Source organism: Solanum tuberosum, unplaced genomic scaffold, assembly GCF_000226075.1.
Source record: "Solanum tuberosum cultivar DM 1-3 516 R44 unplaced genomic scaffold, SolTub_3.0 scf00003, whole genome shotgun sequence".
NCBI lineage: Eukaryota > Viridiplantae > Streptophyta > Magnoliopsida > Solanales > Solanaceae > Solanum > Solanum tuberosum.
The window spans coordinates 3,991,429-4,009,112 of NW_006238929.1; the positions used below are offsets into that span (position 1 = coordinate 3,991,429).

Below are 17,684 nucleotides of genomic sequence, written 5' to 3' on the forward strand. Positions count from 1 at the left end.
AGTGTGTTGTTCGAAATTGTAAAATCTTTCAAGAAAATGACTTACCTGTTTTAAATCGAACACGACCTTCGCTTCAGAAAGAGAGAGAGAGTGACGACCGGAGATGAGGAGGAAGATAATGGGGGAGAATGATCGGATTTTCTAAGGAAGAAGAAGAAGAGAAGAACGTTGGAGAGAAGAAGAAGAGAGGAAATTCTATTTTCTTTTAATATTTCTTTTTAAATAGAAAGTTTAAAATGTAGTGATTTTTTGAATTTTATAAAAGATTAGAAAGTTTTGAAAATGTTAATTTGGTCCCAAAGTAACTTAATTACCTTTTTAAGTGGATTTGACCATTTTTTGGTCAAAGTATCACAAAAAACCAAAGACTTATGTACCTTTCATTTAATTTTCTCGTGTGACATTTAACATACAGTAATAGTGCGCTTTGTGTTATTTGGTCTTAACTAATCAGTTAGATGAAATTGCCCCATAAGAGAAAAGACTAGGTGGGTCCATAATGACATTATAAAGTAGTAAGTTGTGTTGAGGTGAGAAAGCTTGTTGATGGTCCATCTCCATGGCAAATTTCAATTTTCATCGAAAGAGAAACAAAATGGAAAGCGCAGGTGTCATCCTGTCTTTTTCTCTTTCCACCGAACTCTTCGCAAGCCCCTTTACTCTCCTCCACCTGTTCTCTTCTTCTCCCCATATATTATATTTCCATTTCAATCAAATTCTGCTATTTTGTCACTGCAGAAATCATTACTTTCCCCTCTATTTCTCGTGTCTGATGAGTTTATATATATATTATGGCCATTACATTGATTTACCTTTTCGTCTTCTTCCACGTTTGCTTTTTCTTTGTTTCAGCATCAGTTTCTGATTTTTCAATTCTTGATTACAATTTCGATTCCGATCCATTCAAAGCCGACTATGCACCCCCATCACCACCACCACCCTCTCCACCACCCCACCCTCCCTCACTCACATGCCATGAATTGCAAGGTATTGGCTCACTCAACACAACATGTCAGCTCAATTACAACGTCAATTTCACACGTGATGTGTACCTTGAAGGAACAGGAAATTTGTTTATTCTTCAAGGGGTTCTTCTCAGTTGCCAGGTTCCTTCTTGTTCCATTACCATTAACATAACCGGAGACCTTAAGCTTAAGGCTAATGCCAGAATTTTAGCTAGCTCGGTGTATATAGTGGCAGGAAATGCGAGTTTCATTAGTGGGTCCCTCATAAATGTAACGGGATTAGCCGGTGACCCACCGGAGCAATCAACCGGAACACCTAAGGATTATCAGGGTGGTGGTGGAGGCCATGGGGGTAGAGGGGCCAGCTGTGTTATGGATAATAAGAAGCTCCCAGAAGACGTTTGGGGAGGAGATACTTATTCTTGGAAGTCATTGGAACAACCTTTCAGCTATGGAAGTAAAGGGCAGAGTACTAATAAGGAGGATAATTATGGAGGTAATGGGGGTGGGAAGATCTGGTTGGACGTCAACGACGTTTTCGATGCTTGTGGAACTCTTTTGGCTGATGGAGGGGATGCTGGAATCAAAGGAGGTGGTGGCTCTGGTGGCAGTATTTACATCAAGTCCAAGAAAATGTAATATAATACAAACTTCTCTTGTTCTTTGTTGAGTATACTATTTTTCATTTAACGTCTATATATGCTGACATTACAGAAGATTTCTACACTACTAGTGCAGTTTGACTGTAGCATGTCACTTCTGAAGTTTTGCTGGTTACCAGCCAGTACCTGTTTATATAGGGAACTGGTTGGGTTTAGCTTTTAACTAACCATACAATGTACAATTTTCTTCACTTATACTTCGCCTTACACTTTACAGGCCAACTATGTTTGTCTGAAGATGGTATGCATGTTTTCCCATCATAAATTGTCCCTCTGTCTTCTTTGACAATTGATTCTTGTTCTAGTGATAGAGACTTTTATTGCCAACCGTTGAGTTGGGAGGTTGAGTTATGTAGAGGGGAAGTTAAAAACATTGTTAATCCTCTTGGAGGGGTAATCCCTATTTTAAACACAGAGTTGCTGGTTGAAGGTTCAATTACACTAGTAGGAATATAAGCCTAAACATCTCTTATTGAGTTTCAATTTAAGGGGGTCATGCTTCCTTCATTAAATTAGAGTTTTTCTGAAGAGGTGTGGAAGGTATGAGGGAATACAACTTGTTTTCCTAGGAGAGGTGGGGAAAAACTTTATCCCCTTTTTCGACCTAGAAACTGAAAAAGAATTCTAATTAGAGAAAAAGAAGAAGAAACTACAAGTCAAGCCGATACTACTACTATGTATGAAAAAGCCTCTAACTTAGTTGAGTTGTTGGGACATGCCCCAGCTAACTCTAACAAAACTGAAAACTGAATAAGAAGACTAAAATGAAAGCATGTCTATTGTCCTCGGAATATGAGGACTGACCACTGAAGCTGCTGAGTGCGGACCGAGAATCGATCTAAGCGCGATCTGGATGCTGAGTACCTGAACCTACATCATAAAAGGATGTAGCGTAGAGTATGCGTGCGTTAGTACTTTGAATGTACTGAGCATGCAGGATATAGATACTAAGCTGAACAAACATATATATAAGCTGAAACAAGGCATAACTGAGCAAGAATATACATACTGAAAACATAACTGAAAAGCTGAACTGAATGCAATGACCAAGTACTAATCATGAACATGCTAAACTGAATTCTGAAGTATATACTGAAAACCGGTCAAATGCACTAAGAGTCTGACTATGGGAGCTACTATTAACCGATATAAAACCACGTGAGCTAAACGTAGAGTTCGATGCATATGCTCCATCGAGAGGACCCAATATACCTTGCTAGGGGTATAAAGACATGACTGATGTGATCACTAATCTGATGCCCAAAAGAGGGGACTTATACTCTTACGGGGGCACGTAGTTCTGGGACTATGAGGGTACGCTGAAACCTAGTCCAACTCAGTGCTAAGTCTACTCCCAACTGAATATGTATATGACACAAATGTAACTGGAATACTGAATAACTCAAAATACTAACATGCAATCTATGAATGCAACATTTATGTACGGATAATGTGACATTCGAAATCTGGGGCAGTTTAACTGACCTAGCAAGTATAATCCATGAACTAAGAGAATTTATACAAACTAGGGTTCTGAGTTTCATACAAGGAACTAAACAACGTTTCCAAGAAACATGCTATGTTGATTTAGATACTACCACAGCTAAATCACAGTATATATCCAAGTTTTAAAAACCCTAAGTCTAATAAGATATGGAGAATCAAGGGACTGGCTAAATTCTAGGGACCTAGTGGATGAAAGTAACTCACTAGTGAAATCCCACATACTTGGTAACGAAATCTACGGAAAAATCCTTCGATTTTGAGGCTGAAACTTGAAGCAAACCTTTTGACTGTTCTTGGGAAAACTGGCGCCTCTTTCTTTTCTTTTCGCTCTAAGTTTGGATGATTTTTTGTGAATAAAGGTTTTGGTTAGGTTCTGACTAGATTATTAGGCTTAAGCTGAGTAAAACAACGTAGTTTAGGTATTAAACGATGTAGTTTAATGCCCAATGCATAGGGGAAAAGACCAAAACAACCCTGACTTAAAAGCTGACGAGGCCCTTCCACAGAGCCACTGACGGCCCGTCAAAGGGACCATGACCCGTCAAGTGGGTCGTGGTTCTTGGCCAGGGTCTACTGGTTCTGGGAGGTCCATCCACGAGCCATACCACGGGACCAAAACAACCCTGACTTAAAAGCTGACGAGGCCCTTCCACAGAGCCACTGACGGCCCGTCAAAGGGACCATGACCCGTCAAGTGGGTCGTGGTTCTTGGCCAGGGTCTACTGGTTCTGGGAGGTCCATCCACGAGCCATACCACGGACCGTGTGAAGGACCACGGACCGTGAAGGCCACCGTGGTTCTTTACTTGGGCTGGGGGTCTACTGGATCAGGACGACAGACCCATCCACGGCCCGTCATCAAGACCAAGGCCCGTGGAGGGCTCCGTGGTTTGATGCCTGAATCGTGGTGGCTCTGCCTCACATCCACGAGCCTTCCCACGGCCCATGAAGGGTCCCGTGGTCCAGCACACTTCTGGGTGGGTGTGAACCACGAGCATGTCGACGGATCGTGGTTCCTTTCACTGTTCGTGAACCCTTCCGTGGTTCACCAAAATTTCGTTCAGGACTATTAGGTGCTAAGGTGTTACATTAACTTTGTAAGGAATCTTTGGCTTCTAAGTAAAAGGGGTCATCAATTAGTCGCTGAGTGTTTTCTATGCGGGGAACAAACTGAGATAATCAACCATCTTTTTTTGCATTGCAAGTGGACAGACCAACTATGGAAGATGTTTATATGCCTAAAAGGGGTCAGATGGATTAAACCTGGAAGCATAGCGTGTGTCCTAAGATGCTGGAACAAGGATGGCATGGTAAGTAAAAAGGAGGAGAAATGGAAGATTGTCCCGGCTTGTATTTGGTGGTCAGTCCGGATCGAGAGGAACTTTTAATCCGCCCCGCCCCGCATAACAACTTTTTTCATTTTCAACCCCCCAACCCCGCCCCGCATGAACCCACTCCGCATAACTTTTTTAATATTTTCTTTTTCTAGTTAAGTTTGATAATAAAAATAAAATTCACAAAAATAAATTCATTTTTTCATTAATTTAATAGGATAGTGACTTAAAATTTTATTTTTTAGAGGTCAATTGGAAACATGTAAGAAATTTTATTATTTTTTATTGAGCCATTTTCATTTACTATCTAGTAGTTTTAAAGAAATTATATTAATATATAATGCTCTATCACTCTTATAACATGTAAGAAGTTAAAATTAGTTTGAACCCACATGAAATCACATATACCCGCAACCCGCCCCGCCCCGCCCCACATTAATTTTAAAAAAACCCACTTCAACCCGCCCCGCACAATCTTAAACCCGTCCCGCCCTGCCCCATTGCCAAAGCAGCTTACAGATTCTTAATATGAATTGTTTAGGCCTATTTTTATTTTTGGTGTGAGCAAAAACTATTAGCTCAAACAGAAGATATTTTTGATGTTTTAGACTTTTTGCAAGGATGCATGTTTGCTAAAGCAGTGGTTAAGTGAAACAAAGCGCTTAACCTGTTCCACAGCAACTTTCAAAGTATAAACAAAACAGACCTTAAGAGATTCTTTAACAATACTGATAAATATACTAATAAAAAACACTGATAAGCATATCTCAACAGTTGAACTTTGGATGAGGTGTTTTAAAAAACTTATCATGGATTTTTGGTCATTCTTGACCTCCGGATATTGACATACTAAGGGGTCTATAAAGATTTAAAAACCACTTCATCCAAACTCTTAATGTGTTGGAAAAAATGCTCTAACTATTTCACATAATATATTTTTTTGACTTTCGAGAAATTCATCTGGAGCCAACTTTTTGGGCCAACCGTAACTTTTGGAACTCAGAGGTGGTGGGCCCGGCCTTCTACCCTTTTCCACTTTATTAAAGTTGGTAGAGTCTTAAGTTTGATTTCATGCCAGCCAAAAACAGAATATGTCCACATGTTTCGCCAAAGAAAATATTTAGGCTGACAGGTGAGAGGCATATTTAAGACTTGATTAGATAACTAGTCCCTAACAATTTAATTTATGTGAGGCGGTTTGCAAGAATTCAACAAAGCAAAAATCATTATCAAGTGATTATATGAGTGCCTTCTTATTGTACTTTTAGAAAATCACAATATAGTGTCCACAGTAAACTTTTCTACTTTCAGTCTATCTAATACACTGATTGCCTGATTAAGAGGGTATTTGAATTGGATTTTAAAAAAGGCTTATAAGATAAAAGCTAAGAGCCATAAGTTAGGATTACCCAACTTTTAGCTTCTTTTTTTTCATACTTTTTGGACCTAAAAATAAGCCAATCCAAACACCCTCTAAAATTCTAGTGTGGATTGTCATTCTTTTATGACAAGTCTCCCTATATGCTACATTTTGGTATTGTTTAAGTTATGCTATCCGATGAGTGAGGACATATCTCTTTGAGGTAGTATCATGTGTTCAAAGTTGACTTTCTTTCTAAGCAGGATAGGAGGTGGCAAAATAAGTGCTTCTGGGGGCAATGGATTTGCTGGAGGAGGTGGTGGAAGAGTTTCTGTTGAAGTTTTTAGCAGGCATGACGACTCAGAGTTCTTTGTTCATGGTATGACTAGTAAAAAATAGAGTTTATACTTCTCTGTCATTGATTCATAAGTCGTGTTTTCTGAGAATATTGCTTTGTATGAAAGCCATCTTTGGTTTGAGGATAGGGTTTTAAGTATTATAATATTGTGGAATCTTCAACTGAATATAAGGTTGTAGAGCATTAATAATATTTCAAAGCTGCAACATTTTTGTCAAATCAATTATGCTTCAACTGAATATACAGTAGTAGAGCATTAATAATATTTTGCCAGCTTTGATTTGTTTATCAAATCAATCATGCAGAGAGATGCAGAAGTCATGCATATCTCCTAGAGGACCAAATATGAATGTGAAGGAAGACTGCATAAATCGAGGTTTTAAGTCTTTACTAAATGATGTAGAAGCAAATTGCCCACCCATTTTGGATGGTAAGGATTTCCAACTTGTTGCAAGTCTTTGCTAAAGAGCGTAAAAGCAAATTGCCTGCCCATGTTGGAGGGTAAGGATTTTCGGTAATCAAAATGCAATCTTAGAGCCACACTCTATCTACTCATCTGCCTACCCGAGGTATAGAGATTTCCTGTCACTTTAGACCAGTCCAGTGTTTAACACTTGATGCACTTTGAAAGTTAGCAGCAAATTTTCTTCAAGAGTCCAGCCTTCTAGAATCCTTTCCTTCTCCTGACGCTGAACCACAGAATAGCTCTTCCCAATGTGTTTTCTACTTGTCAATACATAGATATTCCCTCTTTTTTTTAAATAAGCTAAATGGAATTGCTTTGAATTACTAGGATAAGTGTGTATCATAAGCTAAAATTTAATCACTGATCATTTGTTATTATTTTTCAAATCTTAGCACGACCAAATTAGGAAATTCCCACTAATAAGCATTTACACTATGGTAGGACCTCCTTAGGAGGTATAAGGTTTTCATTAGGTTCTCCAAGCACAAATACCTTTGTTTAAGAAAACATTTTTGGTGTATGAAGTCTAATTTTGAGGATCTATCACATATGTGAACCTCCTTTTTGTGTCAATTTTGGGGACTATGTGAGGGCCTGTTTTCTGTTCTCTTATTCTAGTTTCTCTTTCTCCCTCTAGCATAGATTAGAGCTTTTATTTCAGGGAAAATGGCCAGATCTACCCCTTTACTTTAAAGCATTGTCTACATTTAACTTCTGTCTGTAATATAAGAGAAAAATATTAGTGAATTGTGTATGTACATTATTACATTGAGACCCAATTTATAGACACTACATTACTCTTTTTCCAACTAGGACACTACGTTACAATCATTTTTCAAGTAGGATTCTATATACTATTCTTGTTCCTACTCCTATTCTTACACTCCTCAAGCTGGTGCATACAAGTCATATGTACCGAGCTAGTTACAGGTGTGATTAATACGAGGACCAGTGAGAGACTTGGTGAAGATATCTGCAAGAAAATTGGTAAGGATTGCTTTGGACATCTGGGCGACCTCAGTTGAAAAGGAACAATTGAAAACATATCGGAAACTTGTAAAAAATATATGAGTTGTCTCAAAATCATGAGATGAGTAGATTGTGAACAAAAAAGACACCAAAAAACTGGCTAGAACAGGCTCATGCCGGCGCGTGGTCAGATCTCGTCGAAGGTGATGATCTCCTGGGAGACGCGTGGGAGGTTGATTCAACGGCGCCGGTAAAGTAGAAAATATGAGCATTTCAGAAAGTTGCAATCCCAAGAGGTATATCTTTCAAATATAGTGCTGCCAATCTTTCTACGGTCACAGGGAAGATCTTCAAATATCTTCTTATCCTTTCCATATATCCCAGTACTTGTGAGAAAACCATAACTTTACTCTTTTTGTTATACATCAATCAGAACCTTCACCATTTGTACATGACTAGTCACTTGAATTCTCGAAATTCACCAGAGTTATTTATTTGTGCAGAGTAGTTGAGACATGCATTGCATCGTTTATAGATTCGACAGACAACTTCATCATATCTATTCTAAAACTAATCTCAACTCCATTACTACATAGATAATTTAATCAAAATTATGATCAAATGTCAGTCTCATTAAACATTTCTGACCTCTCTCTGATGAGTCTACCTATTCTCTCTCTTCTCCAGTCTCGAAAATTCCTACCATGAGAGATCATCAAAGGGAAGAGTAGCTTAAACCTAGATTATGGCAATGAGAAATGCCTTTGATTTCCCTTACAGGTGGAAATGGAGAGACGGAACATTCTTCGTGGTTGGCACCAAGTCCGTCAAACTGGTGGACTTGTGGAAAGGAACGAAGATTTACTAGAAGAATCAAAGCTGATGAGGATAATATAAGGTGGTTTTGTGAGGTTGATGAAAGCAACTGAGGGGAAGGGAAATCTGGGTGGAAGATGGGGAAGGAAGGTACAATCTTATGTGTATACTTACTGAAGCTTCAAAAGATTTGGAAGATATGCAAGGCTAGATTCTTGGTTGGGAAATATTAGGGGTTAGTAATAATCCAGGAACGGATAAATGAGTGGAATGGATGGATATAACAGTAACACTACTGAATTTTGTGGAGAGAGTCGGAAAACAGTGTAGTGTAGAAGACAAAGTCATTCATTGAAGTAACAGAAGTGAAATAGTGTCTGGATATTGAAGTGAAACTGGTCAAAAATAAAGAAGAAAAAGAAGAAGAGATAGAGGTGGAAATCGATTCAATAGACAAAAGGATGGAGAACTTGAGCATATGTCTGGTCGGAGCCTTAAACAAGCTTAATCCCAATAACTGGCATACACTACATGATTGGTTTTAAAGATTGCGTAAGGTAGTGACATGAATCAAGGTCCGTTAAATACAGGATGGTCGTTTTCTGTTTGAGTTCCCGTCCAAGCATGAGGCAGAAAAATAATTAAGGCAAGGGAGTGTCGGTACTGAATGGGAGAAGATTAATCCTGAAATGGTCGTCACAGATGACAAACATAGTCGAAGAAGTGCAAGAACCAATGGATGATTGTAGAGGGAATGCCATTGCATGTGTAGTCCGAATCTATCTTCTGAGCCATTAGAGTCGGACTTGGGGGTGATGAAGAAACAAAAAGGTTGGTATATTTAAATAGGCTCGAGTATGTGTAAGCAAACCAATGGTGATACACCAAGAAAATTGGGTATCGTCGTCAATGGGTGGAAATACAATGTGAAAATCAAGAAAAGACGAGTCGACGAGGATCGAAAAGGCTCAAAGGACAGTTCCCTGCAAGGGGGTGTTCATCAGCGACAGAGTAGTGAACCATTGTGCCAGAAACTTCGGTCAAGGGGTAATAGGCGTATTGACTCAAAGGTACACGTGGAGGAAGAGATTTGAAATTTGTAAAAAACTAAACTGCATACTAGCCAACATCTGGTTCAAAGACGGACATAGGAACGGTTCAAGAGAGTAAGTGAACTGAGCCACAGATGACAGAAGTGCCCTAGATTGAGTCTGGATTGAAAAAAGAAGGCTCCACATAGAAGAGACCCAATATAGGGAAAGTTTTAAAGATGGAGGAACGGAGAGTTCAGAGATTACAGAACCTGAGCCCAGAGCAACCAGCAAAAAGAAGAATAATCAACTGAAATAAAAAAAGTCACACTGTAGTCTGAATTCTGATAGTAACAAGGGGGAAGAAGTGCAAAGCAATAATTCATTGAAGATGAAGATTTTGAGTTGGAATAATAGGGCGTTGAACAAACCAACAAGAGGAGGGACATTAAAATGTTAGTACCGCGATATTCTGCACTTTCAAGAGACAATGATTAGGGATTTTTCAAACTCCTTAGTGAGGCAAATATGGGAAATAGATGGGCTTCTTGGGCAGAAATCAAAGCAGAAGGAAGCAAGGGAGGAAAAGTGATATTATGTGACAAAGGCAGTAGAGAATGGCTGATAAACAACAGGGTATCTTTTCCATGTTGTGTTTGCTCAAAAGTTTGATAGAAAATCTCAGGTTGTATTTCACAAGTATGCCCTAGTTAAAACTCAAGCCCTGGGGCCGATGGCTTCAGTTTGACTTTTTACCAAAAAACTTGGAGCATTATTTTTTTTTTTTGAGCATTATCAAAGAGGACTTAATCAGAGATATGAACTACTTTTAACAAACCTACAAGTTTTTCAGAGCTTGCAATGCCTCTTCATATGGTCTTGGTTCCAAGAAAATAAAGGTGCTGAAGGCTAATACACCTCAGACCAATAGTCTTGTTAGAAGTGTGTATAAAATTATGTACATACTTCTAGTTGAGAAGTTGAAAAGAGTGATGTGGAATTTGGTTTCTGCGCAGCAATCTGCATTGAAGGAAGGCAAATTACAAGTGAATCCCTCATGCCAATGAGGTGCTGGATTGGAGGTTTACAAAGGGAACCAGGTGTTTTATGTAAACTAGATGTGGAGAAGGCAGACAACCATGTCAATTCGGTGATTCTTATTTAGCACATTGCAACAGATGGATATTGGAGAACTTCATAAAAAAGCAGATGGGTTTCTGAGAAAGGTGGCTGTGCTGGATAAAATTCTGTGTCAGAACAATTAGAAATCCCATTTTAGTTAATGGACAACCAGTGGGATTTTTTTTCCTGCACAAAGTGGGTTTGAGGGCTGAGGCAAGACGATCCTATGTCACATTTTCTCTTCATCCTTGTTATGGAAGCTATCAATAGAAGATAGAGAAAGCCACCCAATATCAGTGGATTAAGGGCTTTATGTAGGGTCAAAACAGGGGATACAATCACTGTTCCCCACCTTTTTTTCCTTATGATAGATTGATATTCTATGGTGCTGAGCGAAGTTAGATGAGATACATTAAGTTGCTACTCATTATTTTTGATACAAAATCTGGATTACTCATTAATCTTTACAAATCAGTCATCCATCCAGTAAATGTAGTAAAAAATGTGTTGGGGCCGGCAGAAATATTGGGATTCAGCATTTGTACTTCCCTATCATATATCTTGGATTGCCATTGTGAGACAGATATATAAAATCACGTCAGTGTGGCAGGGAATAATTGAGAAATTTAAGAAGAAACTGGCTACATTGCAGTCACAATTCTTATTTTTGGGCGGGGAATAACTTTTGACTAATAGTGTGTTGGACAACATTTCATCCTATTTTTCCCAATTCCAGGAAAGGTACTTCCTCGTCTGGACAAAATAAGGAGGAGGTTTTCCTTGGGAGGGCATAGTTCTCTAACATAAGTTTCATTTGGTTAAGGATTATTTTGCCCAAGGAAAGGGGAGGTATAGCGATCAGGGACTTAATACTTCACAATAAAAGTTAATTGATGGAGTGGCTGTGGAGATATAGTAACTATGAGGAGGCCTTGTGGAGGAGAGTAGTGCCAGATAAAACATTGCGCAGAGGGTTGTTGACACTCTAAAATAACAGCAGTCCCACATGATGTGAGTCTATGGAAACATATAAGCAAGCTATGGGATGATTTTAATGACAAAGTGAAAATACAGGTATATAATGAAGAAAATACCTTATTTTGGCTAGACAGATGGAATAGAAACAGGGTTTTGAAAGAAGAATCTCAGGTAGTGTCTGGTTTTGTTAATGATCCTAAAGTGTCAGTAAAGCAGCTCCGGGAGAATTACTCCTGGAACATTAGTTTCAGGAGATTTATGCCATGACTGGGAAATTTAAGAGATACTGGAATTTATGGCCAAAATTCAAGACATTCAGGTGCAACAACAAGAAAAGGATAGACCGATATGGGGGTCCAAGGCCAGGGTACCTTCACAGGCAAGGAGTTGTATGAGCAAATGGCCAGCAGAGGCAATATCATGGAAGATTGCAAGATTGGCTTATGAAGCTGATGTGGAGAACCAAATCATCTACCAAGGTAGCATCGTTCAGCTGGTTGGCAGTTCAAGGACCCTACCTAACATGAAGCATTAAAGAAATGGAGAATAGTTTCGTGCAGCAGGTGTTACGTGTTTAAAGAAGATAGTGAGAGTATAGACCATTTATTTATATTCTGTACAGTAGCCAGGAATATGGGGGATCTGTTCAGCAGTATTTATGTATAAGTTGGGCAATGCCAAGGAGTGTGAAGGAAGTTAGTCATTTGGAATGGCTTCAGAGTTGGAAAATCCACCAGATGCATCAGGAAGATGATACCTCAGCGTATTATTTGGAGCAAATAGAATGGAAGAAAGAAGAGATCCTTTGAAGGAACTTCAACTCCCATGCACACACTAAAATGTAGATGCTTACTTTCATTCTCAAAAAAAATCTAGACACTTAATCCTTTTGCTTCGAGTAACTCTTCTGATGTTATTTCTCATTAGAACTTTGTTAGCTCCTCGAGCTGCTAGGAAAAGATATTCTGTACTAGTTGTGCTATATTTTTTAAATCATTTGCATCCACTGGATATTGATTTAATGGAATTTTATTTAACCTTATAATAAAAAAGTTGAGAACATTATCTTGGTTCTGCTCGACCTAAAATGATAATTTGTACATCACATCTGGAATTTTGTGGATCATGGTATCTTTGTTTCCCTATCCATGATGACTGTATTTGAATATGTCGTATTGTGGGTAGGGTCTCACTGTGTCAGTACTTTTCCTTTTTGTTGTTTGACAGGGGGAAGTAGTTTTGGCTGTCCCACAAATGCAGGTGCTGCAGGGACGTTCTATGATGCTGTTCCTCGAAGACTCATTGTTAACAATCACAACTTGTCAACAGATACTGATACGCTTCTCTTCGAGTTTCCTAATCACCCTCTCTGGACAAACATTTATATTCAAGATCATGCACGAGCTACTGTTCCTCTACTTTGGAGTCGTCTACAGGTCATTCATATCTTTTGTTCTTGTGAATAAGTGCTTCTACTTACAACAAAGGATGTTTTGCTTCTATGTCAGAACGAATTTGGGATTTGACAGATGTCAAAGCAGTGAGTTGACTGCCCATTGACCATATGTAGACTTTTTCTTCATTTAAAACTTTTGAGTGACTTGGGCATGTTGTGGTTTTGTTTTAGTAGCCAATCCCTAAGGAAGCAATGTATGTGTAAAAATCAATTGAATGAATTATTGGCTCTAAACGGAGTTGTTAAATAGATAAAACAAAATAAAGACACCCAAAAAGTGGGTTCATTTCTTCCTAGCTCAGTTTTTCAACCCCATTGGGAAGAATGGGTATGAATATCTAGAAGTTGTATAAACACTAGTGTCACAACTTCCCTATTCTTTTTGTGTCCTTTAGCACTTCCTTTTGTATTTTTTTTCTTGGATGACCGTGGTGTCTTTTGTCTTTCTTACTGCTATTTCCTTTTTATGCCTTTCTGGTTTGTTAGGTACATATTATGGTCCAGGAAGGGAAGTCTAAGTTCGTAATTTGAAAATTGAATATGATATCTTAGTTTCTAGTTGGCTTCCTTCTACCACCATGCATTTAGATTTGAGTGTTAATCTTAGTTGGTGGTATTTGAAGTTGATATGCTACTTGTCATTTAGGTTCGAGGACAACTTAGTTTATCACATGGTGCCATTTTGTCCTTTGGGCTTGTACATTATGCTTTATCAGAATTTGAATTGCTGGCTGAAGAGCTCTTGATGAGTGACTCAGTAATTAAGGCAAGTATGTTCTCTAGTGTTTTACCCTCCTCTTTTTATTCCAGTAAAAAAAAGAGGCACACCCCAAATTTTCTTTTTAATTGTTCTTTCTCTTTTCAATTTATTTCTAGAACATATTTGTTGGTGTTATATTTAATAGATTACAAATTTCTAGATCTATGGGTCGTTACGAATGTCTGTCAAAATCCAGTTGATGTTGAACTCAAAGATGCTTATAGATGGTGATGGTGATGCAATTGTTGCAACATCTTTACTTGAAATGAGCAATTTAGTGGTGCTAAAGGTAACTCATTCCTTTACCCTACTCTTATCATTTTGGTTATATTTTCTTTGTTTGTTACCCATCAAAACATATTGGCTTTAGGGATCCTCTGTGATACAATCAAACGCAAATTTGGGAGTTCATGGACAAGGTTCACTGAACTTAACTGGACCTGGAGATATTATTGAAGCACAACATTTGGTTTTGTCCTTGTTCTACAACATAAATGTAAGGTTCTTTGTCTACTTAATGCTTGTACCTTTTAAGTGCAACATCTGCCTTTTCTTCTTCTGCCAAACATAAGTTTATACTATCCTCATCTAAATCTTCTGAACCAGTATTCATTCAGATCTTGCTATTCAACTTGCTCTGAAACCAGATGAATATCAGGATATTTTGCAACTTAATCGTTGGGTGTTCCATACCAACTGAATTGTTCTAATATAAAACTCATTGAACTGTATTTACCATTTTAGCGGTTAGTGAAACTATTTGTACCATACTAGGTAAGAAAAGAAACATCTATAATGTTCTTTGTGCGGCTTGAAGCAGGGATTGAAGCTATTCTGCATCTTGAGTTGTCTTTTCAGAAATGTTTCTGTTTCAATGATGAAAGAAACAAGTCCACTTATACGGGATTTGCAAGCTTAGGCAGTCCCCTAATAAAGGAAGAGGGCCGCAAAAGATTACGATCAGTGTAAAAAGAGTACAACTATGATGAATGATTGATAAAGAGTATTCATAGAGCTGACTCGAACTAATTTAGATTGCTGAATAATTGATGTCACGACCCAAATTACTCCCTAGCCGTGATGCTACCCGACTATCTCAAGACAGGCGAACCTAGTAATAATTAACCAAAACCAATACACGTGGAAGCATTGATTAAGTCTTAACATATGAAATACCATAAAAGACAATGAATCTGATACAAGTGTGGAAGCTATAAATCCCAAAGCATAATACTTAATATCTCCAAGACCAGGTGTCGCATTGTCACGAGAATAACTAGAAGAAAGTACAAGAGTCAACTAATTCAGAGTTCCAATAGATAAGAAATAACAATAAGATAAGGGACATAGTGGCCACTATCGCCACAAAGCTGGAACTCACGAGCTGCGCTGAAACTGGGATTAAAAAATGAACAGAAGTGCAACAAGTGTAGTGTGAGTACGAATGTCAACGTGTACCCAGTAAGTCTCATTGACCGTTCTCAAAAGGGTAGCGGCGAGAGTTACTTTGAGAAAAAATAATCAAAACTTACCTTTACATGTGCAATACATAACAAATATAAAGGAAAAAGAGCAATAGGACAAATAGAAGCATGTACTTGACAATTATCAACAATTAAGAAATTGTCACAGTTCAAGTCAACCAAGTAGGCAGATTCAACACAACTAATGAATTAAAGCAAGGAAATAATCAAGAAAAGGAGTAAAGGTAGGATCTTTATCACATAATTCCTCTTCTCAACTTCATTGGCCAACTCATTTCACAACCCAGTGTGCACACAGCAAGGGAGGTACCAAGTCACTGACTCATGAGGGATGGACTCATATCTACACATGCACATGATCATTTATATGATCTCACGAACTCTATGGTCCTTTTTTTCTTTTTGATAAAGTAAGAGATGGTATAAATGACATCAAGAAGATGCAGGTTAGATAGTTACAGAAGTTGTGAAATTGTAAGCTCATTTACATGTGTCCTATGCAGTGAGTAAAGAGCTTACAAAGTCCAAAAGATTGACATTAGAGTCTTAGACTCTTAGACTCTTAGGGGGCTAACCTATCCCAACTATATAAAGTTAAAAGACAATTGGTCTTAAGTTGGGGGATTGAAGTTGATATCCATCAAAGCACCTTTTGTTTAAATGTCCTTCCACACACACCAAAAAATACAAGTAGGGATCATTTTATGAACTTGTCTGATGAATTTATCAACTTTCCAAGAGTTCCAACTAATGTAAGCATCCTTTAAACTAGCAGAGGCATGACCCAACTCAAACCAAAAATAGCAAAAAAACAAATTCCAAAATTCAGCAGTCACTGGGCAATGAAGAAATGGATGCTGTTAGTCTCATAAGCTTATTGGCACATGAAGCATCTATGGACTGTTGTCATGCCTCTTTTCCTGCGGTTGTCCTGAGTGAGACTGGCCTCATGAAGAACTATCCAGATGAAACATAGGACCTTGGGAGGGGCTTTGGTCCTCCAAATGACGGACTCTATGGTCCTCACATGTTACCTTCTCAATCTGGCTCAATAGTCCCACATCTCTATACCAACTCATACTATACAGTCCACACAATATTAAACACCACACTCACACGATCCCAACAACATCTGAACATCAGACTCATAGGTTCCACAATGTTCATATCAGAGCTCCACAACAATAACATATCAGAAATAAGGAGCACATAAATAGATAATATTACAAAGGCATATCAATGCTCAAAAAGAGAATTTCAATAGATTTTGAGATAGCACATGATTTTTTGGCATATAATAAGTCTAAATTCATCAGAAGACATAATATTATGCTTAGTTCATCAAAACACAGATGAAGGATGTGAGGCTGAAATCTAGCATTTCAAGTATATTCCATTTTACACCCGATAGTCGTATATAAGCTCGTCACAACATGTGTATGCTTGTCACGCCCCAAGCTACCCCCAAGACGCGGACACGGGACCTAGGACCACAAGTGATCCCAAGCTAACCCTGCTGGCATGATCATGAGCATACTAAAGATAATAATAACTGATGCGGAAGCTAAATCATAAAGTAAGTCTGAAATGATGGGGAATACCCATATACTATAACTGAGATATATGAAAACTGATGAGTTTAATACAAAGAAGATTACTCAACACTAAGCTGAATCTAACTATGTCTGATATAAGCCTCTAAACTGACTAGAAATGTTGGGACATGCCCCAACTAGATCTAGCAAAAACTGAAACTAAAGACTAAAAGCGATAAAGATAAACATGTCACTAGTCCTCGAAGAATGAGGACTCACCACTGATGCTGCTGAACTGAAGATCGGGAATCGATCTAAGCGTGATCTGGATGCTGAGAACCTGAACCTACATCACGAGAAGATGTAGCGCACGTATGCGTCAGTACTTGAAAGGTACTGAGCATGCAGGATAGAGTAAAGCTGAAATAACATATAACTGAACAAAGCAATAAAGCAATGAAATAATCTAAACATGATATGGATACTGAAAATACTGAATACTGAGCTAACTGATGCAATGACCAAATTTATAACATGCTGAGACTGAATACTGACTGTACTGAAATATGGTCAATGCAATAGAGTCTGACTGAACTGTGGGAGCTACTAATAACCGACATAAAACCACATGAGCTAAATGTGGAGTCCGATGTATACGCCCCATCGAGAGGACCCAATATACCATGTCAGAGGTATAGAAGCATGATGGCGTGATCACTAAAATGATGTTGCCCACAGAGGGGACTTACACCTACGTGGCTCGTAGTTCTGGGACTATATGGGTACGCTGAAACCCTAGTCCAACTCGGTATTATGCTACTCCCAATGAATTAAGTAGTTAACTAGTTATGACTGAATTTCAGTAAATACTGGATAGCTCGAA

At 38.4% G+C, this 17,684-nt stretch overlaps 1 protein-coding gene across 2 annotated transcripts in view; it reads left to right on the forward strand.

Moving 5' to 3' along the window:
• The first annotated feature begins 516 nt into the window (after positions 1-516).
• Positions 517-17,684, forward strand: part of LOC102604884 (uncharacterized) — a 40,245-nt gene continuing 23,077 nt past the window's right edge. Inside the window, exons 1-6 of one of the 2 annotated variants that reach the window (XM_006338130.2) lie at positions 517-1,600; positions 6,090-6,205; positions 12,794-13,002; positions 13,669-13,788; positions 13,943-14,071; positions 14,153-14,278. In XM_006338130.2, the coding sequence (XP_006338192.1) occupies positions 792-1,600; positions 6,090-6,205; positions 12,794-13,002; positions 13,669-13,788; positions 13,943-14,071; positions 14,153-14,278 (1,509 nt within the window). In that variant the 5' untranslated portion in view covers positions 517-791. The remainder of the gene's footprint in view (positions 1,601-6,089; positions 6,206-12,793; positions 13,003-13,668; positions 13,789-13,942; positions 14,072-14,152; positions 14,279-17,684) is intronic. The other variant, XM_015305989.1, reaches the window with a different exon arrangement.